The sequence below is a fragment of the Rana temporaria genome, chromosome 4 (assembly GCF_905171775.1).
Source record: "Rana temporaria chromosome 4, aRanTem1.1, whole genome shotgun sequence".
NCBI lineage: Eukaryota > Metazoa > Chordata > Amphibia > Anura > Ranidae > Rana > Rana temporaria.
In genome coordinates, this window is record NC_053492.1 from 197,137,682 (window position 1) to 197,163,836 (window position 26,155).

At 44.3% G+C, this 26,155-nt stretch overlaps 1 protein-coding gene across 3 annotated transcripts in view; it reads left to right on the top strand.

Moving 5' to 3' along the window:
* TFRC (transferrin receptor) overlaps positions 1–26,155 on the top strand; it is an 84,700-nt gene that overhangs the window by 50,697 nt on the left and 7,848 nt on the right. For all 3 annotated transcript variants that reach the window (XM_040349617.1, XM_040349618.1, XM_040349619.1), the window contains exons 10-18: positions 615–763; positions 885–1,004; positions 3,793–3,878; positions 5,061–5,124; positions 7,898–7,965; positions 8,055–8,122; positions 8,284–8,365; positions 19,151–19,372; positions 22,513–22,653. In XM_040349617.1, the coding sequence (XP_040205551.1) occupies positions 615–763; positions 885–1,004; positions 3,793–3,878; positions 5,061–5,124; positions 7,898–7,965; positions 8,055–8,122; positions 8,284–8,365; positions 19,151–19,372; positions 22,513–22,653 (1,000 nt within the window). The remainder of the gene's footprint in view (positions 1–614; positions 764–884; positions 1,005–3,792; positions 3,879–5,060; positions 5,125–7,897; positions 7,966–8,054; positions 8,123–8,283; positions 8,366–19,150; positions 19,373–22,512; positions 22,654–26,155) is intronic.

The window sequence follows — 26,155 nt, forward strand, 5'->3', positions numbered from 1 at the left end:
TGTACTCCAAGAAAAAGATTTTACAGGTTAGCTGTATTAAAAATCTTTTTTTTTTTTTTTTTCCCCCAAACCTGCAATGCAAAAGGCATAATAGGCTAGTATGCATCGCATACTAGCCTATTATGAAATACTTACCTCGGAACGAGGTGTGTACCACTTACCTGGTCCACGCCGAGCAGGATGTCATCTTGCTCCGGCGTGTCTTCCGGGTATCGCCGCTCCAGCGCTGTGATTGGCTGGAGCGGCGATGACGTCACTCCCGCGCGTGCGCGCGGGAGATTTAAAATCGGCAGGGTCCGGCGATGCCGGTCCTTCAGCCGTGGAGTCCCCCCTGCGCATGCGCCGCCCGCATTGCGGGGGTAATATCTCCTAAACCGTGCAGGTTTAGGAGATATTCTCCTTACCTACAGGTAAGCCTTGTTGTAGGCTTACCTGTAGGTAAAAGTCCAAATAGTGGGTTTACAACCACTTTAATGTCTGAAGGATAGCAAACTGGCTTTGTTTTGAAAGAATCCCTGATGTATTTTTGTGTGGAATTGGAAAAAATATATCTGTTTTATCTATTCTCTAGCATAAATTGTTTTTATTTTTATTTTTTTTCCTCCTACCTTTAGAAAATTGGACACTAAGGGTTGCCCAATAGATTGGAAAGTTGGCTGCAAGCTTAAAACCCAGTATACTGTTAAACTTGAAGTGGCCAATGTTGTGGCTGAAAAGAAAATTCTCAATGTGTTTGGTGTTATCAAAGGCTTTGAAGATCCAGGTAATTTTTGTGTGTTTTTTCTTTGTTCCAAAAATCAATTTTTTCTTATGTTTGTTTTGTACAATACCTAAACCAGTCCAACTCCTTTTTTTTTTTTTGTTTTTTATTCTGATCTCTACAGATCGTTATGTTGTGGTTGGTGCTCAGAGAGATTCCTGGAGCACTGGTGCTGCTAAAGCGGTTGTTGGATCATCGGTTCTTTTGGAAGTTGCTCGTGTTATAACGCAGATGGTTAAAGAAGGCAAGTATATGTGTGTACATCTTGTTACATTTTAGAGCTACATGTAAAGAATCCCTCAAATGTGTGGTGAGCATGCAGAAATTGTCTCCCTGGGCAACCTAAGGAACCATTAGGTGGTTTAGCACAGGGCTCGACAAATCCCGGGCGCCAGGTCGCCATGGCGACTAGAAATAGGGTCCTGGCGACTTGAATTGGAAGGGGGGCAAAAAAAAATTTTTTTTTTTTTTTTTTTTTTTGTGAGCTGGGGCCATCTGGTGGTGAGCCGTTGGTATTACAAGTTATTACCACCAGATGTGAGCTGGCGCCATCTGGTGGTGGCCGTTGGTATTACAAGCTAAGCATTAAAAGTTAAACAGCAATTCTAATGTAATTTTTCACTATTTTCACTGCCATCTTCTTCCCTCTAATTAGAACCCCCAAACATTTTATATATATTGTTTATCCTAACACCCTAGAGAATAAAATGGTGATCGTTGCAATACTTTCTGTCACGCCGTATTTGCGCAGCGGTCTTACAAGCGCACTTTTTTTGTGAAGAAATTACTTTTTTTTAATTAAAAAAATAAGACAACAGTAAAGTTATCCCCATTTTTTTTTTTTTATATTATGAAAGATAATGTTACGCCCAGTAAATTCATACCCAACATGTCACGCTTCAAAATTGCGTCCGCTCGTGGAATGCCGACAAACTTTTACCCTTTAAAATCTTCATAGGCGACGTTTAAAAAAAATCTACAGGTTGCATGTTTTGAGTTACAGAGGAAGTCTATGGCTAGAATTATTGCTCGCGCTCTACCAATCGCGGCGATACCTCACGTGTGGTTTGAACACCGTTTACATATGCGGGCGCTGCTCGCGTATGTGTTAGCTTCTGCGCGCAAGCTCGTCGGGACGGGGCGCGTTTTCTGGCTCCTAACTTTTTTACCTGGCTCCTAGATTCCAAGCAGATTGTCAACCCCTGGTTTAGCATGTTACCCCATGTTTGTTCTTGTAGTTTTAGTATTTGCTTTTACAGACGAAATGCCTAGTTAATGTGCTGGTCCCCCCTTTTTTTTTTTTTTTTTTTTTCTTGCCTAAAACTCTTGGTTAAAATGTACTTTTGGTATTGTAGTTTAACCGGTTCCCGGCCGACTCACACTTACTGCAGCAAAATATGTTTGTGTGTATATATACACAGCCTCGCCCAGGAGAGCACAGCAGGGAATCCGATGTGTGTGGCTGGCGAACACACAAATCCCTGTGCTGCCTCAGTAGACCAGACAGATTGTGACTTTCTACAAAGTAGAAAACATGATCTGTCAAATCTCCTAGTTCACAGGTGTCAAACACAAGGCCCGCGGGCCAAATTGGATCTCCAGGCCATTTCATGTGGCCCTCACTCCAGCCCTCCTCTGGTCCTCCTCCAGAACCTTACTTTCTGCTTTTAAGCAATGCAGCCAGCTTCTTCCCAGCAGCAGCATAAGGAAAGTGGGTGCACTGTGATGTAAGGGAGAGTGGGGTCGTTAACATGTAAGGCGAGGGGATGTGCTGGACATCTAATCTTACAGATAAAACCGGCCCTTTTGAGGGCAATCGTAATGCTGATGCGGCCCACAATGAAATTGAGTTTGACACCCCTGTAGTTGGTCCTACCCCCCCCTAACAGTTGGAACACACAATAGGGTACACATTTAGCCCCTTGATTGCCCCCTAGTGCTAACACCCCTTCCCTACCAGTGACTTTTTCATGGTAATCGGTGCATATTTATAGCACTGATTGATCTTTAAATGTCAATGGTCCCAAAAATGTGTCAAGTGTCCGACCTGTCCGCTGCAACGTTGCAATACCGCAAAAAATTGCAGATCGCCACCATTACTAGTAAAAAATAAAACCCAATATAAATGCCAAATCTTTTCCATAGTTTGGTTTGCACAAAAGTTATAGCGTCTACAATCAAAATATGCTTGCGTTTTTTTTTTGTTTTTTTTTTATTGCCAAAAATATGTAGCGGGATACATATTGGCCTAAACTGAGTTATTTTGTTTTTATTGGGATATTTAACCAAAGATGATCTCTCCCTCTCCCACTCCTTTTTCATTTGACGTCACTCTCGCCACGCTTGCGGGTCCGCAATGCAGCAATCGGTGGTGCCCTTTGTCCCTGGGACACAGTGCATTATTCATTTTGGTAGAGTCGATAATGAGGCTCTTTACCCATGTGTCCAATCAGTTGATCACATGTAAATAAAGAAATGCCGGTTATCGGCATTCTTTTCCTCACAAGATGTAAAAGAAAAATGTGGTGCGCTGTTCCAAATCTAGAAATATGATCTGCTAATCTTTGGGGTGACCCAGGAAGATTGGAGGTGAAAAATAGAGGGGACAAGGAGTAAATCTTAGAAGTTGTAACCCCTCTTGTAAGTGTCTATGGACAAACTTATGTCCAGCCCCGCTTTCATGCATAATTTTAATAATGGTCTCGCGTGGATCTGTGCTTTGTGTTTTTTAAAGGTTAGACTTGAATTTAATGCATTGTAAAATGCCTTTCACCACAAGGACATAAAGAAACCGGTGTATGTTTTGCACACTTAAATCTTCACGCTAAAAGATGTGTGATGCACTGAAACGCGCACAACACTGGCCCCTACTACAGTTGGGAATGGACAGCTGACGAAGTGGCAAATCCTCCCTGTATAGAGAAGGGTGTGTGTGTTTGTTCCAAACACCCGTGCCCCTTAAAAGATGACAATATGCAGTCCTTTAACATACACTGTTTTTTACTTCATTTGATTTTTTTTCACCTTCCTAGATCAGTATAAACCTAGGCGGAGCATTGTGTTTGCAAGCTGGAGTGCTGGTGATTTTGGAGCTGTTGGTGCCACTGAGTGGCTAGAGGTAAGGCTGACAACTGGAGTTTTCTTTAGTCTCTTCCGTTCATTTAATTTAGACTTAAAATAAAGCAAGTAGGGTATGTCAACGCTGTCAAACCACAAGATTTAATACTGGTTATTAAACTTGCTTTCGTCAAGTTTGAAAATGTTCTACCAGCCTTGGGCACCAATGGACACTCGCTTAAACTCCAGTCGAACATATAGCAAAGCTCCATTAATTTGGTAACCCCAGTGATTACATCCCTGTTGACTTCAGCTCACACAGGGCTTGTCTTGCCTGATGTTTAGAAACCTAGCTGATCAATTGCACCTGTGATGGGATGGCTTCAGCTCCACACCCTCTCTAAGGAGTTTCAGCTGTCATAGGCTTAATCGTAGAGGTGGAAGTGGAGAAATTTTATGCATAATCGACCCATTGGAATCAAAAATAGATTTAGGCTAGGGCAAAAATAAGCTGTGTGTAAAATGTCTTGTCACTCCATGTATGGCACTGTGCTAGGTCCTAAAATGCATCTGCAGCACTGTTGGTGTGAATTGGATGTAGAGACCCACAATTGTATTAGGTTTCAGAGAAAATTCAGGAAAAAAAAGCAACCAGCTGAATCGAAAGGAAAAAGACCAAAGAAAATAAACTCATGCAGGATCCTATACCTGATGAGAGAAAAAAAACTTTATGGACCTCAGTTTAAAAAAAAAAAACTTGTTCATCGCTTCTGGACATGGGTACATGTACATGGGTCCCAAAGAGTGTACATACAGTGGTTAGAGATGCCTCAGCACTTGGTTTAAAAGCACCCCGCTAGTGGCCAAAAAGTGCCGCTTAAACTTGCTAGGCTTTACCGCTAACGCGTCAGCGCCTCATTGTGAAAATTACCCTAGTGAAGGGGAAATGGTTTGTTTGATCTATTTAAAGTGACATGGAGATCGGCTTTAAGCCCAGGAGTGACATGCATTGGAGTGGTTCAGGAGGAGGTGATGCTGAAGCCTTCCTGTCACCCTTTCAATGTGTTCTTCCATCTCTCCCTTGTATCCTACCGATGGATAGGGTGTGTTTTTTTTTTTTTTTTTAACTTTGACTGCAGTTGATGTCTCCATTAAACTGCTATTAGGGGGCTGGGGTTGTAGGCATGTTGATTGACTGTTTTGGATTTTACCTGTTCACAGCTAAATGCTTTCCTTTTTATAGGGGTACCTTTCAACTCTGCATCTGAAAACGATATCTTATATCAGCCTGGATGGTGCTATTCAAGGTATGATCTTATCTTTTTGCTTTTCAGTTCATGGGAGGCAAATGCTGCAGAGAACTTGAATTGCTTTGGATAGAGTAGATAATATATGGAGTGAAGCGCACACACCAATTGATAAGATATGAAGATGGTATAATGGGGGTTATTGCTATTCTTTTTTTTTTGCTAAGGCGTAGTCTGCTTGGCCCGGTTCAGTTAGAGAAATTAAGGGAAAAAAAAATAACTGGAAAAATTTTACTTTATAGGCACCACTGATGGGAGAGTAGTACATTTTTATTACACACCACATAAATGTAAACAGAATTTAAAGACCGTAATTGAGAAAACGGTCAAATATCTCCAAGACAGCCGTCTACATTGGTGTACTGGTGACAACCCCAACTATTCAGTGCCGTAAAGACATTCTCTTTATGGTACTGAAGTACTTTTCAGATACTACCTAGACGTTCCATTCACGCATATACTCTCTATCCATTTAAGAATATTTTAAATATTGTGGGAGAGCTAAGCTGACTTGGTTTGATCCTACATACGTGTCAGAAATTGTAGTGTGTAATATATATATATATATATATATATACACACACACACACACACACACACACACACACACACACACACACACACACTTTTCTCAAAGAAGCTTTTCCCTGCGAAACATGTCATGCTTCCTGCAATTAATACTTTGTAAGTAGCATCATAACAATAGTTAAAGGTGTACTGGTGACAACCCCTATGTGGACGGCTGTCTTGGAGACACATTTGACTACTGCAGGGCTCTATAAACGTCGGGTCGCCATGGTGACCAGAAATCACGTCCTGCAGAAAAGCAGCTGACCTTTCTCTCCCCTCACCATCTTAAAACCATTTCTGATTCAGTGGAGAGCAGCAAATCGGGGGTAGGCAACCTGTGAACTACATTTCCCATGAGGCCTTACAACTACTCCCAGAGGCATGATGGGGTAATGGCTTTTATCCCAAAGGAGTGAGAAAAGACACGCCTTCCACCGCTCTTCCCAGGCCCTTTGTCCCACAGGGAGACCCGATCTGCGATCCGGCATTTCCGCTGGCTAAAGTGAGACTGGAAGGAAGCCAGAAACGGCTTGGATCCGGTCTCCTTTTAGTGTAAATGCGGAAATTACTTCACTTCCGGTTTACTTGGCTGCCAATGGCGCTGTTTTAAAAAATGCAGTATTCAGAATTTTTTGCCGATCTGAACACTTTGAAGTACAAAGGAGGGATTTGGGGTTTTTTTTTTTTTAGACCCCCGATCCCTCACCTTTTACTGTCGTAAGGGATGTTTACGTTCCTTGTAACAGCAATAAAAGTGATCCCCTTTTTTTTTTTTTTTTTTGCCGCCTTTTGGAGACATTTTCTGTGCGTTTCCAAATGCTTGGCAAACTGCAGATGTGAATGGAGCCTCATTGTTCTGTAAATGCGCCAATTGCACTTTTGGGCCCCATTCACATCTAGAGTTGGGGAGTGCTTGTTTTTCCAGTGACACACACACACACGGCAGCCAGTCAACTGTTTTTTCATGTGGCAAAATGTTTGCTTCTGTATTTGGTGTGCCGTTAACAATGATGCTGAAAGCACAACTAAATCACTTTAAGCATATAAATGTGGCCATACACTCTGATTGTACACTACCTTTACAATCTCCTTTAGATTTACCATTACTATATAATGGGAGACCCATCAATCCAATTGCTCTGTATCCAATTGGACAGGCACTTGCACTATTTCAGGAATGTCCAGTTGGCTGCATGTGGCCCCAGGCAATTTTGGCATGCACCCTGAGCCTGTCCGAATGGATGCTGGGGTAGTTGGGCAAATCCACACATGGAGGAATGCCGGGAGTGCTGTGAAAACCTAGTTGATGGGTGAAGGTATGCTGAGGACAGCTGGTAAACTTTCCTGGGTCATACTGGCTGGTCCGTCCTGTTTGTTTTTTTTATACCAGGAAGTTTCTGAAATGATCTGCAAACTACAGCCATGGATGAATGGAGGTGAGGTCTGGTCTTCAAAACCAAATAACTTGTATTTTTGTACCAGAGGGTACATTACTGGTATATTGGTACATATGGGAGCTAGATTTTAGAAAAATATAAGGTTAACATGGGTTTTAAAGGGGTTGTAAGTGTGTGTGTGTGTGTGTGTGTGTGTGTGTGTGTGTGTGTGTTTTTTTCCCTAAAGAGCTTCCTTTTTAGTGCAGTCCTCTTTTACTTAACTCTTCGATTTTGCTTTTAAATGTCCTTATTTCTTCTGAGAAATCCTCACTTCCTGTTCTGTCCGTAACTCAACACTGTAATGCAAGGCTTTCTCCCTGGTGTGGAGAGCCTCTTGAGGGGGCGAACAGGAGTGTCAGGACACCCACTAACACACAGCTCCTTTCTCTATCTGCAAAGTAGTGTGTCCTGACTTGCCTGCTCGCCCCCTCCCCCCTCAAGAGGCTTTCTCCACACCAGGGAGAAAGCCTTGCAATATGATGTTGAGTTACAGACAGAAGAACAGGAAGTGAGGATTTCTCAGAAGAAATAAGGACATTTGAAAGCAAAATGGAAGGATGAGGTAAGTGAAGGACGACTGCACTAAAGTAAAGGAAGCTATTTAGGGGGGGGGGGAATTCCTTTACAACCCCTTGAAGTACTATTTTCAGCAGTGACAGTCACTTTTAAAAGGCCAGTTATTGATCGAGGTTGATGGGTTTAATAACTCGGAAGGGTTCTTGTTGCTTTCACATGGCTAAGGTTGTTTGTGGTTTCCTCCCTTTTAGGTGCTGGACCACTTCAAGTGTCTGGTAGCCCTCTTATGTATACTATGATCCAAAAAACATTAAAGGAGGTGAGGATATTGTTTCTGGAAATTTAGTGAGCCAAGTGTAGATGTTTAGCACCATGCAGCTGGTAATTCTGAATTCTGTTTCCATGCAGGTGTCTGACCCTACTTCTAACAGTGATACAAAACTTTCTAATGGGAAAGAAGAATCCAAAAACGTCATGTAAGTAACACAGGTCATTTTTGCATGGCGATTTTTCATAACTTGTCCATCAAATTTTTTTTTATTGCAAAATCTGATGTGCTTAAGATACTAATGTGATTTATTTTTAATTTTTTTTTGGTGTCTAAACAAACAATTGTTTTTGTCCCCTCTTCTAATAGACAACCTTTGTCAATTGCTGATGCCGCTTACCCCTTTCTTGCCTATTCTGGTGTTCCTTCGTTATCTTTCAGCTTCATTAAGGTAAGAAATTAAATGCTCTCCCACATTTCTTGCTAATTTGCAGTCTATCTCAAGTTTCTAATATTGCTGTTATAGCAACAATAATGTTATACTTGAACGTAACTTTTTGGTAAATTACTGGGTATTCAAAGGGAACGCTTCACTAAGACCTTTTTAAAACTGGTGTTGTAAGATACCTTGTGCGGTCTGCTCCAACGTGTCTTAGGATTGCCTTTTGTCAACTCAAGAATACATCATTTCACAGTTCACACAATGCAAAGTGTACACCATTTTAGCTGGTGGTGTCTGTATAGTATTGGATGTGGACTAGTGAGTATATGTCAAAGTAGTTTTTAAAGTTTATATATTCTGTCATCACAAGAGACCACTACCTGTGGTGTATTGTGGTTGCCTAAATAGTGAGATAGGGGGCGCTGTTCATGTGCCATAAGGGTTGTAAAGGTACAATATTTGTAGCTAAATAGCTTCCTTTACCTTAGTGCAGTCCTCCTTCACTTACCTCATCCTTCGATTTTTTTTTTTTTTTTTTTTTTTTTTTAAATGTCCTTATTCTGAGAAATTCTCACTTCCTGCTCTTCTGTCTGTAACTCCACACAGTAATGCGAGGCTTTCTCACTGGTGTGGAGTGTTGTGCTCGCCCCCTCCCTTGGACTACAGGAGAGTTAGGACGCTCTCTACGTTGCATATAAAGGAGCTGTGTTAGTGGGCGTCCTGACTCTCCTGTAGTCCCAGGGAGAGGGCGAGCATGACAGTCCACACCAGGGCGAAAGCCTTGCATTACTGTGTGTAGTTACAGACGGAAGAACAGGAAGTGAGGATTTCTCAGAAGAAATAAGGACATTTTAAAAGCAAAATGGAAGGATGAGGTAAGTGAAGGAGGTCTGTCCCAGGGTAAAGGAAGGAAAATTGTACCTTTTTTTTACAACCCCTTTTAATAACTGAACCATGATTACATTATTAAATAAGCATGTATGTAGAAACATAATATCAATCTGCTACAAACACATTGTGGTTGCCTGGCATGGTTTGTTCAGATACCTTCTTCCTGAGAGACTGCAGAACTTCACTGCATCCTTGAAGTTGCATTAAATAAGTAAAATGTTTTCTTAGGCCAAACTGTCACCACTACCATGCTGGGTGGTCTATTGAGCGGCGGATGTATTAAGTGGACGTTTCTACCATAAGGCGGGTCCCTGGGTACATCCCACTGTCTTGCATCATGCAGCCTCACTTTTATTCTGCCTGGCGTTAGAAGACATGGCCCTTCTGGAGCCCATGTGCTCTGGTGTGTTTTTTTTTAATTTTTTTTATTTGGATTTTTCCTGCATTTTTAAATCCTGGGATCTACAGGGTGGGCCATTTATATGGATCCACCCGGGTGGGCCAATTTATATGGATACACCCGGGTGGGCCATTTATATGGATACACCTTAAAGCGGTGGTTCCCCCTTAAAAACAACTTTTTTTATTTCACTGCCCCCCCACATTCCATCACGATTGAGGGAAAAAATTTTTTTTTCCTGCTTTACATACCTTACTACAGCATATTCACCCGTGCATCCGGGTTGCGAGTCCCGCGGGAGTGGGCGTTCCTCACATGCTGTTGATTGACGTTTTGCCCAAAAACGAGCTCTCCCCCCGTCGCGTAAGCCGCGTCACGGTTGGCGAAAGGAGCCGAACGGCGAGTCGGCGCTATACTGCGCATGCGCATCGCTGTTCGGCTCCTTTCGCCAATCGTGACGCGGCTTACGCGACGGGGGGAGAGCTGGTTTTTGGGCAAAACGTCAATCAACAGCATGTGAGGAACGCCCACTCCCGCGGGACTCGCAACCCGGATGCACGGGTGAATATGCTGTAGTAAGGTATGTACAGCAGGAAAAAAAAAATATGTGCCTTAATCGTGATGGAATGTGGGGGGGCAGTGAAATAAAAAAAAGTTGTTTTTAAGGGGGAACCACCGCTTTAATAAAATGGGAATGGTTGGTGATATTAACTTCCTGTTTGTGGCACATTAGTATATGTAAGGGGGGGAAACTTTTCAAAATGGGTGGTGACCATGGCGGCAACCATTCCCATTTTATTAAGGTGTATCCATATAAATGGCCCACCCGGGTGGATCAATATAAATGGCCCACCCTGTACAATCAACTGCCGACTGGGTGACCGGCTGGATCTTGATCCTTGTAGTCCCCCCCCCCCCCCCCCCCCCCCCCCATGTTCGGCCATCGAGCGTGTGCCGGCCTTTAGCTAGGCCGTCCACGACATGCCCCATTGCTCCAGGGGCGGCCGGTGAGCTATATGCTTCAGGGCACACATATGACTCTATGGCTTTGTCAGTGTGCCGGGCCGACATCCATGCCGTATCTACCTGTGGACATTGGGTCTGTCTGGAATGCCTCCAGCCGGTGGTCACAAGACGACTAAGTAGTATCCACTTACCTTGGCAGGGTGGTTGAGCTGGTGCATTCCTGGGGAGGTCGATTAAGGGTTTGCCCTGCTTTCCTCTCCCTCTTTCCCCATTCTGGGTGGGGGGGGGGGCTCCATTACTGCCGGGGGGGCTGTGCTGCTGTGAGGTGCTATTTTTTTATTTTTATGTGCTGGTGTGTGCTGGACTGTTCTGCTGTGTGTACTGTTTTTTTTTTAAAACACGCGTATGGCCGCTATTTTACCGGGGTCGCGGTTCTATGTATCGGCGGCCATTTTCTTGTAGCCCACATGCTTTTTTTTTTTTTCTGCTTTTTTTTTTTTTTTTTTTTTTTTTCATGTCGGCGGGCATCTTGGGAAAAGTTTTTTTGCCTCTAGTGCCTGAAATAACGGTGCCAAAGCCTGCAGAATACTTCCTGAGGGACGGCACAGCAAGGACAGCACTCTCGGCTCTTTAACAGCACTGCACTCTGGTCGGGGTGGTGAGTCTCCCTGGGGGGTCCCCTGCTCTGTTGCAGCTGGGAGGGTGGCCTGTGGGTCCTGCCTTGCAGTACTAGGGTGGCATATATAGGTGGGTCAGCATGGAGTCTGAACCGGAGGCTTCTACCCCAACCATGCCAGAGTTAACCCTTAGTGCTCCTGCGACCTCGGTGGATGCTATGGCAGCAGTCCTTGAGGCGTTTGTTGCCAGGATTGAAGCGGCAAGTAGCCAGAAGGGGGGTAAAAAGCGCCCCCTCCCTGCGCCTGCTTCTGGGGATGTCTCTGACACGGAATCAGGCCCTGCTATTGCATCTGGCCCTGGTTCCGTTATGTCGGATGATGCAGGCTTAGCCCACACAGACAGTGAGGATGAATCCGTTTCAGGGTCAGCGCATGATAAGTAATTTTGTTGGAGCTCTTATCACAGCAGTGTAGGATACTCAGAAACTTGAGGATTTGGGGGAGGCATCAGACATGCCGGTCCCTTTTGGGTTCCGAAAGCCACCCCGCACTGCAAAAGTGTTTTCCTTGTGTTCCATATCTGGAAAAATTGTTGTACAAGGAATGGGATCGGCCGCAGAATTTTTTTTTTTACTGTTCCAAAATACTTTGCGGTCCGTTATCCTTTTGAGGGGGACTTTAAAAAAAAAAGTGGGTCTCTCCTCCGTCAGTGGACCCCCCTGTGTCCAGGCTGAACAAGGCTACCACGTTACCTGTGGAAGGGGCTCCCGCTTCGCAAATTCGCAGCTTGGTGGAGGTCTCTTCTGTCCGGCCGTTGGGTTTGCAAAGTAGTTTCCTCGGGGTACAAGAGTTTCTCCCTTGCCCACCAAACAAATTTTTTTTCCTCGGGTCACCGGAAGGAGCTGTCCAGGATCTGCTGGTCAGGGGGGTGGTTGTACCGGTTCCCTCGACGGAACGGTTTCAGGGGTTTTACTCCAATCTGTTTGTACTCCCCAAGAAGGAAGGGGTCCTGCCAATCCTGGACCTCAAGGCCCTCAATTGTTTTGTCAAAGGGCAAAAATTCAGCATGGAGTCGCTTCGCTCAGTAGTAGCAGCGCTCCATCAGGGGGATTTCCTAGCATCCTTGGATATCAAGGATGCGTACCTGCATATCCCCATATGCGCAAAACACCAGAGATGTCAGCGTTTTGCGATCGGAGAGGGTCACTTTCAATTTGTGGCCCTCCCGTTCGGCCTGGCCTCGGCACCGCGGGTTTTCACCAAGGTGCTCGCTCCGATTCTGGCCCTGCTGAGGCAGCGCTGGATCGCTATTGTAGGATACCTGGATGACCTTCTGAGAGCTTCTTCAAGCTCAGAATTAGAAGAGGACATTTCTATCACCTGTCAAACCCTCTGAGAATTCGGCTGGCTATTAAATACCCAGAAATCGGTACTGGTACCGTCTCAGCGGCTGGGATACCTGGGGTTAGTCCTGGACTCCTCCAGAGGCAAGAGTTTTCCTCCCAATGGAAAAACTACAGACATTGCAGTCTGCGGTGCAGCGGCTGACGACCCAAAATGGGCGTCGCTTCGCTTTTGCATGAGTGCTGGGTCTGATGGTGGCCTCTTTCGAGGCAGTGCCGCATGCCCAATTTCACACTCGAGCATTGCAAAGAGATTCTGTCACGTTGGGACAAGCTCCCTTCGTCTCTGGATATCCAGAATCGGGTGAGTCGCCTGGTCAGGTCCTCCCTAGTGTGGTGGCTGACATCTCCGGCACTTGGGGCCGGAAAATCTTTTCTGCCGTGCCATTGGACAGTGATCACGACGGATGCTAGCCTCTCCGGCTGGGGGGGTGTCCAGTCAGTCCAGGGGCGCTGGACTCAGGAGTCCCGCCTACCAATCATTGTACTGAAGCTCCGAGCGATCAAGTTGTCTCTCCAAGTGGTCTCTGGGTCTACAGGACCGACCGGTCAGGATCCAGTCCAACGCCACAGCCGTGGTGTACGTCGATCATCAGGGGAGCATGCGGAGCTCTGCTGCAGCGACGGAAGTCGCGCACATCCTCCGGTGGGCCGAAAGGTACGTTCCGGCTGTCGGCCGTGTACATTCTGGGGGTGCTGAACTGTCAAGCCGACTAGCTAAGTCGCCAAACGCTAGGCCAAGGAGAATGGTCGCTACACCCGGAGGTGTTTCAGAGTCTGTGCCAAAGATGGGGCATTCCAGACGTGGACCTTCTGTCGTCCCATCTCAATCGGAAGGTATCACAGTTCGTGGCCAGGTCAAGGGATCCGTGGGCGGACGCGTCAGACGCGTTGGTGGCACCATGGGGTCACTATCGCCTAATCTACGCCTTCCATCCTCTGAAGCTTCTTCCTCGCCTGTTGCGCAGAGTGGGAGCCGAGGGGATACCAACAATCCTGATCGCTCCGGATTGGCCGTGCAGTCCCTGGTACGCGGACCTGGTGCGTCTGGTGGCAGACGTCCCCTGGCGTCTACCCCTGAGAGATTTGTTGCAGGGTCCTATCTTTCTTTCACCCTGCTTTACAATCGCTGGCTTTAAAGGCGTGGCTGTTGAGAGTCAGGTGCTGAAGGATCGAGGCCTGTCGGGCTCGGTCTCTACCATGTTACGAGCACGGAAGTCTACTTCACAAAAGATTTACCATCGTACGTGGAAGGCCTACATCGCTGTGTGTGAAGAGATGAAATGGCACCCCGTACATACGTGATGTCCCAGATTCTGCTGTTCTTACAGCGTGGAGTGGATCAGGTTGTCGCCTTAAGTACGGTTAAGAGTCAGATTTCGGCTCTAGCGGTCTTTCAGCGACCCTTGGTGCGTACGTTTGTGCAGGAGGCTCGGCATGTGGCCCCTCCTGTGCGCCCTCCACTGCCTCCATGGGACTTGAATTTAGTCCTTTTGGCGCTTCAAGAAGCTCCGTTTGAGGACGTTCGGAAGATTCCTTTGTTGACTGTCCCAGAAGGTTGTTTTTCTGGTGGCAATTACCTCGGTCAGACGAGTAGCTGAACTGAGTGAAAAAAATGTGGTGATACTGCGCTGTCTGGTAAATAAACAAACGAAATAAAAATGCTAGCAGCTTAAAATGTGAGATACCCACAAAAAACAAGCTGCGCAACGAATGTGAACACTCTAGTATCTTTGACACATAGTGATATGGTACAAATAAAATGAATTCACATGGAACAAATGATTTGCCCCATAGGTGAGATGAAATGTCCCAATGATTCCAAAATAATATGTAAACCAAAAGTAAAAGATGAAAAATAAGTCTCTATTGCAAAACACAAAGTGCATCTGATAATTGATAGTGAAATATCGTTTTCCTTTAAGCAGATAGTGACATCAATGCAAGAAAACCTCAGAATAGTGCATGGATAGACAAGACACCTCCACCTTTCAATCACACTGCCCCTTACCATAGGGGAAGATCCCAACTAGAGATCTTCTGACGGCAGATGGCTTACTCCCCAGCTAAGGGCTTGTGTGGCAGGATATCAGAGAGCCGAAATTTCTCCCAGAGTGGACCGATCAGTGTAGTTTAAAACCAATATGGAGAGGGAAAAGAGCTGACATAGTGTTAACCCATATAGCAATTTATTGTAAAAAATTTAAATCACACTTACAGAAATGTAGATAAAATTTGCTTGTGAATATATATGGCCGGCTAGCACAACCTGTTCACTCTGGGACACAGTATGCGGTTATAGACGTCGGCACGCCGCTACCCTACGCCGTTTCGTCTTAGACTTCGTTCTGGGACACGAGCGGCGTGCTGACTCACCGCAATTTATATCTAACAAACACAGATGGTACCGCCCCCATCTGAGCTCCCAGAATCCCTGAAGCTCTGGTGGCCATCTTGGATAAGGGATATGTTCAATATATAAGATTAGCTTATCCATTAATCTTACTATTCTAGCTGAAATATCAACAGCAGCCAAGAAAGGGAAAGTTAAAAAGGAAAAAAAAACTTTTGAAGTAAAAAAACTTTTGCTACTCAGTGATGGGCAGATTAAAAAATCCACCTTATAAAACATTGGATCGCTTTTTACAAGTCAGCCCATGTCTCTCGGTGTAGTGCCTCTACACTTATCCCATCAGTCTTCCTGTACTTATTCAACCACTGTGATGAAGATGGCTAGTATCTATCCGGAGTGCGCTGCGCTCTGTTGTGTGTACATCTGTCACATGAAGTGATGCACCTCCCAGGTCTGAACAAGTGGGCAATAGTTGTGCAGGGGACTGTGGGCAAACTTGCCCACACTGGAAACGCCATATGAGTATATCGTGCGCGTCCCCGGCTTATGACGCGCACGATCGAATTGGAGACCCACTTGCGCAGACATTAATAGGTCCGCCCACAAGTGTCGGCATCATCTGAGGCTGGGTGGGGCGCCAGCCTCAGATGATGCTGACACTTGTGGGCGGATTTTTTAATCTGCCCATCACTGTGTAGCAAATTTTTTTTTTTTTTTTTTTTTTTTTTTAAATTCGAAACGTTTTTTTTTTTTTTTCCTTTTAACTCTTTACCTTTCTTGGCTGCTCTTGATATTTCAGCTAGAATAGTAAGAGATTAATGGATAAGCTATTCTTATATATTGAACATATCCCTTATCCAAGATGGCCACCAGAGCTTCAGTGATTCTGGGAGCTCAGATGGGGGCGGTACCATCTGTTTGTTAGATATAAATTGCGGTGAGTCAGCACGCCGCTCGTGCCCCAGGACGAAGACTTCTAAGACGAAACTGCGTAGGGTAGCGGCGTGCCGACGTCTATAACCGCATACTGTGTCCCGGAGTGAACGGGTTGTGCTAGCCGGCTATATATATATATATATATATATATATATATATATATATATATATATATATATATATGTATATATATATATATGTATATATGTATATATGTATATGTGAATTTTATCTACATTTCTGTAAGTGTGATTTTAATTTTTTACAATAAATTGCTATATGGGTTCACACTATGTCAGCTCTTTTCCTTCTCCATATTGGTTTTAAACTACACTGATCATCGGTCCACTGTGGGAGAAATTTCGGCTCTCGGATATCCTGCCACACAAGCCCTTGGCTGGGGAGTAAGCCATCTGCTGTCAGAAGATCTCTAGTTGGGATCTTCCCCTATGGTAAGGGGCAGTGTGATTGAAAGGTGGAGGTGTCTTGTCTATCCATGCACTATTCTGAGGTTTTCTTTCATTGATGTCATTATATGCTTGAAGGAGAACGATATTTCACTACGATTAATTATCAGATGCACTTTTTTGTGTTTTGCAATAGACTTTTCATCTTTTACTTTTGGTTTACATATTTTGTAATCATTGGGACATTTCATCTCGCCTATGGGGCAAATCATTTTGTTCCATGTGAATTAATTTTATTTGTACCATATTACTATGCGAGTATCTGAACTGGTGGCCTTGTCCTGCAAGGCTCCTTACTTGGTCATCCACAAGGATATGGTGGTGCTGCGGCGGCAGCCGTCTTTCCTTCCAAAGGTGGTTTCGGGTTTTCACATTAATGAGGACATAGTCTTGCCATCCTTATGTCCTCAGCCGAAAAACCCGAAGGAGGCCACTTTACATTCCTTGGACGTGGTTCGGGCCCTACGGGTGTACTTGTCTGCTACGGCTCTGTTTCGGAAGTCGGACTCACTGTTCGTGTCGGTGACTGGTCCTAAGAAGGGTCTGGCGGTCTCGTCGGCCACCATTTTTAGGTGGATCAGACAGGTTGTGCTCCAGGCCTATGCCCTAAAGGGGCGGGCGCCTCCCTTTCAGGTTACGGCGCATTCGACCAGGGCGATTCGTGCCTCTTGGCCTTTCTGCCATCAAGCGTCTGTTTTACAGGTGTGTAAGGCAGCAACCTGGTCGTCAATCCACACCTTTTCAAAATTTTACAAGGTGGATGTGAGCGTATCTTTGGATGCCTCCTTTGGCCGCAAGGTTTTACAGGCGGCAGTTTAAGGTTGAAGTTCCTCCGTTGAACTCTGGTTTGTTTGGGGTGAAGCTTGGTTTGCTGTGTTTTTCCCACCCCTCAATTTTTTGACACTGCTTGGGGACGTCCCTAAGGTCAATGCTGCTGTGTCCGTCCATGAACAGAAGAGAAAATAGGATTTTTTTACTCACCGTAAAATCCATTTCTCTGAGTTCATGGACGGACACAGCACCCACCCCTCCTTTTGTACTGCTTGTTTACGAACTGAGGCTGCATGATGCAAGAGTGGGATGTACCCGGGGAACCCGCCCCCTGGGAGGTGCTGTAGTGTTTTAACACTTGAAATGCTTTTTATTTTTATTTTTTTCTCTGCTTAGTCTCTCCTGAAGGGAAGCTTTTTTTTTTTTTTTTTTAATCAAGTTTATTGCTCACAAAACATACAGTTAAGGAGAAAAACAGAATGACATCTTACACCCTGTATTCCAACATTCACAATAACAGAATTGCAGGTCAGACAACAAAAGTACGACTACAAATCATTTCACATATTCAATACACCATCTTGACCAGCGGGACCCACTTTGCCAAACCCCCGTCCACTCCCGCCCTTCCACCCCGCCGCTTTCCATGTATCCTCCCAAATGTCTAGGCAGGGGACCCTGTCTGTTGTCTTCTGTCCCTACACCCCTCCAAGTAGCCTTGCCTGTACCAGTCCAAGGGGCTTAGCCCAGGTGTCGCGAGCCATGGATCCCACAGTTTAATAAATTTCCCTGCGTTCCCTCTGTGTTGGTATATGTATTTTTCCATTAATAGTGTTCTACCCACATGCTGAACCCAGGTCTCGGTCGAAGGGGGCTCCCTTGACTTCCAATGCAGGAGAATGAACTTTCTCGCCTGGAACAATGCCCTGGCGAATGCCACTCTGGTGACCTCCACTCTGGTGACCTCCTCCTCTATCACCCCCTCCAAAACACCCAACAGGCAACAAAGTGGGTCCTGTGGAACGTTGGTCCGGAAAACTGAATTCAGCGTAGCCTGGACCTCCGTCCAATATCTATGTAGCTTGGGGCAACGCCAGAATAGGTGGATCGGATCCCCCCCTGGGCAGCCCTGTAACGTCCGCACAGCGGGTCCGGAGCCCAGCCCATTCTGAAGAGTAACCGGGGTAAAGTGCACCCTTAGCAATATGTAGAGCTGGGATACCCTCTGTGACACATTCCGTGAGCAGGCATTTACGGCCTGTAGCGCCTCCTCTCAACTCGATGGGCCCTAAGTCTGTCTCCCACTGTTCTGACACCCTCATAGGATACCCCTCCAAAAATGATGCCAGGAGCATGTTGTAGCATTGTGAGATCATGCCCTTGGTATCTTGTGCAGAACACAACATTCGAAAAATGCCTCAGAAGGTACCTTACCACTGCTGCAGTTGATCCCTTGTTGATAAAGTGTAAAGAGCAACTGCTTGTAGCTGTAATTTTTAGTTGTGACTGTTTGCTGGAAGCTTCCTGCAAATCTCCCGCATGGGTTTCCTTTCGATACACATGCATAGAACTGATGAACTGCAAAACGCATCAAGAAGTATCTTGTTTGCATGACTTTCCATGGATCATGTCTCTGTTTTTGTTTTGATCAAGAATGCTACTGGTGGCATAAGTACCCATTAATTTCAGTGGTAGACTGTCTATTAAATGTCACTTTCTTTCTGCACTACTGCTCCAATGTCAAGGACCTTTCCCCAAAGCTTGGCTCCCAGTCCACCTGCAAGGTCTGTCTCGGTCTTCCAAATCCTCAGATAAGCCGCCTTTCGCATAAAGGTATGCTCCACTTTCCAAAGGGGGAGCTGTTTGTCAACCTCTGTGTACTTGGTGCAAGCTGTCCAAGAGTCTATTTTGCAAGGAGTACAAATTGGCCCTCTGCTTGGTGGTAATGTTTTTCACTAATATAATTTTATCTTTTTTTTTTTATTGATAGGATAACAAGCCTTACGCTTATCTTGGAACCAGAAAAGATACATTTGAGAATTTTCAAAAGCTGGTTAATGTTGACCGCATGTGCAGAGCTGTTGCAAATATTGCCACCCAAGTTATTCTGCGCCTAACACATGATCACAAGCTGCCGCTGGACTTTGTTAAATACAAAGAGGAATTGCTTAAAATTTCTGTTTATCTAAAAGATAAAAGTGCTGATATAAATGTAAGTAACTCCAGATCTGTTTCTAGTAATTGTCTTGTGTGTGTTGTATGTTTTTTATTTTTTTTATTTTTGGTCTATGCTTGTTCTGGCTGTAAATACCTCAAAGCTTAATTCGATGACAGCCTGTAGACATAAGCCCCTGTCTCTCCAAAATCCATGTAACAGTATGTGTTGCTGCATGCTCCTGTGAATTTTCAGGTTTAAGCTCAACAAACGTGTCCCAATCTGTGTAAAAAGATCCTTTTTTAGATCTACTATCTATAGAGTGCAAGTGCCTGCCCGGCAACAAATTGATTGTGTTAGAGTGTTAGTGTGTGTGTGTGTGTTAGATTACAAAAGTGAGTACACCTCACATTTTTGTAAATCTTATCTTTTTTCATGTGACCACACTAAAGAAATTACACTTTGCTACAATGTAAAGTAGTGAGTGTACAGCTTGTATAACAGTGTAAATTTGCTGTCCCCTCAAAGTAACACACAGCCATTAATGTCTAAACTGCTGGCAACAAGTAAGTACACCCATAAGTGAAATTGGGAACAATTGGCCTTTTTTACTCCCCCGGTGTCATGTGACTCGGTGGTACAAGGTCTCAGGTGTGTTAAATTTGCTCTCTCTCTTCTGGAAGTTCAACAGTTTAAAGAACTCTCTGAGGATCTGAAAAGTTTGTTGCTCTACATAAAAATGTGCAAAAGAAAGGAACCATCAATTCACTATAGTGTAAGCGCTGCACCACCAAATGTGCCCGACAGGTACAGCGTCGCTTGAATTGCAGACTCGCCAGTTATGCTGTCTCCGAGAGCTATGACGAATAGGAATACTGGGGGAGAGAGACCCCCTGAAAAGGAAGTTGCGGACGGATCAGGCAGCTTATTTAGGGCATTTTATTGCACAATTGGTAATTGCAAGAACCCAAACTAGTTGCCCACCACCTAGCCATAATGTTAAAATGAGACAACGTTGTCTGTGTAAAAAACAGCTGCGTCACATCATGCACCAAAAATGAATCTTAATATAAGGTACAAAAAGTGGCAGTTAACTAGGTTGTGGTGACAAGCACCATCTGGGCACGTACATATACAATCACCATTGACCATCAAGCCCCCTCCTGGGGGATATAGAGGTGTAGAAATTTGAAACCAACTCACTGAGTGATGAGCCCTATGACGCCAGTGCTGCTGGGTTGGCTGAATTGACCATTGTCCAACTGTTGATATACACTATAAAGGGTAGCACATAGCCACTAACAGTCAATAATTCAGATCTGCAGCCTCAGGCCAAGATGTATTAACGAGGGAAACCCAGTGGGAGGTTTAGTGAATTGGGCAGTGAGTGGGGTTCCCCATACCCGGATGTCAGCCCCTCGTTGCTCCATGGATCTCTGGTGACAATGTAAGCCTTTCCTTTTTACTACTTCCTGTTCCTCCTTTTGTGATGACAGTATTGGATTTTATGCGCGTTACTGATTAAACTAGTAGTATTCATGTTCTATTGCCTGTTGTGAGACTGCTTTTCCTAACTAACCCATTGAGCGCTGGATTGTTTTGTGTACACCTCCAAGAATACCACTGCCTTGCTAAAGAAAGCTGAGGGTAAAGGTGATGGACTAGCTGAGCATGTCTCCAGACCTAAACCATATTGAGCATCTGTGGGGTGTCCTGGAGGAGTGCAATGTCTCTAATCACCAGCTCCGTGATGTCGTCATGGAGGAGTGGAAGAGGACTTTAGTGGCAACCTGTGAAGCTCTGGTGAACTCCATGCCCAAGAGGGTTAAGGTGGTGCTGGAAAATAGTGGCCACACAAAATATTGACACTTTGGGCCCAATTTGGACATTTTCATTTGGGGGTGTACTTTTGTTGCCAGCGGTTTAGACATTGATGGCTGTGTTGAGTTATTTTGAGGGGACAGCAAATTTACAGTTGTACAAGCTGCACACTCACTACTTTACATTGTAGAAAAGTGTAAACTCTTCAGTGTCACATGAAAAGATAAATTTACAAAAATGAGGTGTGTGTGTGTGTAAAATGGTTCTTTTTTTTTTTCCCCCTAGTGATTTACATGACCTCTTACCAAATGCGTTGAGGGACTTGGAGATGGGGCGGAGACTCCTTTGTCCTTTGAAAGTGTGGCAGTAGCTGTTTGAACAGTCCAGTGTAAAATGCACTACAGTGTTACCATAGTGACACTTTATTACTCTGGGGTGGTGTTCAGGATTTTTATTTTTTACATCAGATCAACACAATAGTACACAATAAATGGCTATGAAAAGCCATTCATTTTATACAACTGCCATTTGATATGCTGTGATTGGTCCTAGTGATCACATGGTACCGGCAGTGACCAGTACACTAATCAGTCAGCTGCCATCATCTCGCGTCAAAGAATGCTCTAGGATGCATGAAGTGTGTAACTGCTCAAGAAAATTGTCAGTGCTTTTTTTATAATCTACCAAACAAACTGTGAACGCCAGCTTTAATCTTTGGTTGTACAGGTCAATGTTAACCAAAATTGTGTGTGTTTGTTTTATTTTTTTCCTGCACACTGAGTGTCATAGTGTGCATTAGAAGCTGCAGTCTTTCTTATTTCCTGACTTTAAAAGGCATCTTGCCTGCCCCTTACAACTTGCATTCATTTGCAATATTCAGTCGTGGGGCTCAGTGTCACATGTTTGCATGCAGACAACTCTAGTAACAGTTTGCCGCCTAGGAATGACCACTGCTCCAGACTGATCTCTGCTCACCAAGGTATTTTGTTAGCACAGCTCCACTAAAGTGCCCCCATCGGTATTCAAGCAATGGGAGAAGTACTGAAGCAGGGTGCTGTGATGTTTCAAGAAACTATGTGCAGCAATGCCATAATCTGTGTGCATTGTGTAGAGAAGCAAAATGTAGTCTGCCTAGCTGTAATATAAGATTTAGGCCTTGTGCACACCGATGCTTTCAGGCATAGATTTACATTTTCAGTGCATTTCTTTGCCCACGAGACAGCTGCACCATACAGCCATCCAGAGTAATGAATGAATGCTGTAGCTGACTTTTAAGTAGCCATTTTGCTCATACAGGTGGCTACTGGGGAAGCGCTTGTGCTGCATTGATGTTTGTTTTTAATCTTTTTTTTTTTTTTTTTTTTTTAACCTTGCAGGGATTGGGTCTCACCTTAGATTGGATAAATTCTGCTTCAGGTGACTTTGGAAGGGCAGCTATCACGCTTAAAGATACCTTTGCTTCATCAGATCCTGAAAACAAGCCTTTCCTTCGCTCTCTCAATGACCGTGTTATGAAGGTAGATTTATTTTCTCTTTGTATTTTGTTGTAACCACTGTACATGTTTGTACATCCCAGCATGCTTAACTATGACACATCACACACAGGTCCAAGGTTCCACTTCTGTTCAACAATTTTGCCTTTTGGGTAAAAAAAATAGAACTAAATGCAGGTGCAACATCTGATAAGCTACAGTATATTACATTATTTGTTTAAAACTGCTTTCAGGTAAAAAATATATCTTGAGCCTTTACAACAGCTGGATGGTATGGTGTTAAACTAGCCCACTAAAGCCGAGTTCAGCACAGTGGTGATGCGCTGAGCTTTGCAAATCGCACTGTTTCCATGGACTAAGAGCAGTCTTCAGTGCTCTCCCATTTCATTGAGAATTACAAGCTGTCAGTCACAATGGCTGGCTATACTTTTACGCATTCATTCACAGGAAAGTGAATGAGTGACATGGTGTAAGGGCTTACCTTGAGTGGAGTCCATTTTGCAGGTTTGTATGCTCACCCTTACAAATACACACAGCCCACAGTAATAAGGTAAGACACTACTTGGGCTGTGAGTCTGTGCACTGGGGCAGGGGTCAAGTCCTGGGGAAAAAAATGTGGGAACTCCCACCCAAGATCCACTCCCCCACTTACTAAACCGAATGTTTTTTTTTTTTTTTTTTTTTTTTTTTTTTTTTTTCCCCCCGATCCACTGTACCTTAATAATCCTTTGTTACTGGCCGCTTCCTGTATATGGATTCATCGGATAGTGTAAGTTCGGTAGAAGCAAGTTCTTTCTAAATCCCGCTATAACTCGCGACAGACCTCCGCAATGTCTCCTGGGAACAATGACAAAAGCTCCCAGGAGACATTGCGGCATCGAGGAAGTGACGGAACTACCTGATGAATCCATATATAGGAAGCAGCCAGTAACATAAAGGATTACTAAGGTTCGCCTGTCCCTGACAGTGACTCGAGCTGGGCATCGCCGCTTAGTGAAGTATTGGCTCGGGCTGCTCTCGGCTGCTCTAGTCCTGCAAATGGAATGGAGTTCCTGCTGTGAAAAAGTGCAGGAACTCCGTTCCCACGCGTTCCCGCAGGACTTGAGCCCTGCACGGGGGCTTGATAGGGATTTGCCAAGGATAGCCGTAGTATAGCCGTGGTCCAGGATTCCAGAGTCGGGTAACTACTGACGGAAAGTTCAGGGTTGCAGACAGGAACCAAAGACATGTCCGGGGCACAAGCTGTGGGTCAAGGGCTGGAGAAGGCAGGGAAAATCCTAAAGTACAGGCCGGGGTCAAAGGGCAGGAGACGGCAGCATTCCAGGGTACATAAGCCAAAAGGGTCAGAAGCCGGGGTCGGTCTTGTAGGCTGAAGACAACCACAGGAACCGTTGGTACAGACAGGACCATCAGAGAACAATGAACTGACACATCCCTCATAGTGAGGCAGTGCTTTATACCCTGGTTAATTGGGTAACCTGCCTCAGCTGGACCAGGATAGACAGGTGCAGATTGCAGGGAGATCCAGAGACAGGCAATCGGCACATAGTTCAGAACCAGGCTTCGATGGACAGCAAGCAGAATATCAACTGAGTGGCTCAGAGGCAAAGACCTGGAGCAGCAACAGAGAGGTCCTGGGTTCAATTACACCCAGGGCCACTTAGGGCGTGACCACGCCTCGCTGTCTGTTTGGCACGGTAGCGTTTTTTTTTTTTTTCTTTTTTTCTTCCTTTTCTGAGAATATTTTGCCTTTCTGCGGTGCAGTGCTTTTGAGACCATACAAAAAGTATCAATAAGAAAAAGAGAAGATTGTTGCGCAGACCCAGCATAAAGTGCAAAAAATAAAAAATAAATACCAGCCGCGTCTTAAGTGTGCCATACAGCACAGACAAGCATAATGAGAAAAGGAAGTCGCGCTAGTTCAAAAATAAAAAATAAAATATAAAAATAGTGAAAATCCTGTGACTAATTAAGCCAAATAGTTAAATATATGGTGATAAGCACCATTCATGAAGAAGTGCAATTTATATATAACCACTAATTGACACAAATGTATCTAAATTAATAAAACACATTAACAGTCCAAGTGAGCCAAAAGGTTAAAGTAGTCCGCAGGTGTGTGATGAAAAAAGAATCTTCCGACTAACAGTGATATCAACCACGCTGTGTTTAGACCAACAGGAGACCTCCACCACAGATAGTACTGACTCTTACCAGAATTCAGTAAAAATTAGGCATGAAATCAAATCCAGCAGCAACATACAGGGTAATCTTCAACCAGCAGTATCCATAAATTAATATTCACCAAAAGAATCCAGGCTCCATAGATGCAACAGAGACACCAAAAGAGGAATATAGTGTAATACTGCGCTGGTTTATTGTAGCATAAAAAAAGCTAAATGCTTACTTACATTTCCAAAGAAAGAAATAGGCATCAAGCGGACATAAAATCGGGTACAAGATAAAAAAACAACACAGCCGGCCGGACTGTGTATAGGCGTGCGTCCGGATATCCGGATCCTTACACCTGGTAAACGCGGCAACGTCAGAGCGTCTCCTCCCGACGTTTCGTCACAATGGGGACGTGTTCACGGGGTAAGGAGACGCCCCAACCTGCCGCACATATATCAGATACAGGGGCGGAGCCAACCAAGGAGCAGGTCTGATCACGATCGTTAATTCTCCATTTTGACTCCTGGAAACCCGCAGCTCCTGCTAATGCAGACCGCTGCCCAAGTAGGGGAAAGAAAATGCACAATATTATCTCCCTCCCAAAGGAAAAAAGAAAAAGGAATTACTTTTAAAACCTTCCATTAGGACTCACAGTTTTGAAAACCGGAGGACCAAGGGAAGTAAGCCAATGTGAAAAGGGAAATGTATAGTCCTCATATGACTGAAGTCAACGGACAATGCTGCTAGCATATTATTCCCTGTCATACCGGACTTCTATAACCAAATGAAAAATTATGGAGATACGATCACCAGAGTCCGCCCCTGGTCGTCTGTATCCCCTATGCACATAAAAGAACATATAAGATTACTGCAGTAAGTAATCCAGCTAAATAAAATCGGCAAAATGTGTAAAAGGAACAGAATTAGCTGTCTATGTTTACACTAAATAAATACCTTAAAAGATTATAAATGACATAAAAATGTATCACATATACATAATTTACAATACCACATTTACACAGATATTTAAGAGTCTCTCGTTTAAAGAAAAAAGAGGATTCATCATACTGTATCAACTTTAAAGAACTAGTAAATATATCCGTAGAAAAAACGCGACTTTCATATTTAGAATAACTCTCCATAACGGAACTATACATGGACAGATCTCAATCACATAAATCATAAAGACTATGAGTTATCCAAAAAACAATTCAAGTCTACCTCGATATTTAAGCCGTCTTAAATATCGAGGTAGACTTGAATTGTTTTTTGGATAACTCATAGTCTTTATGATTTATGTGATTGAGATCTGTCCATGTATAGTTCCGTTATGGAGAGTTATTCTAAATATGAA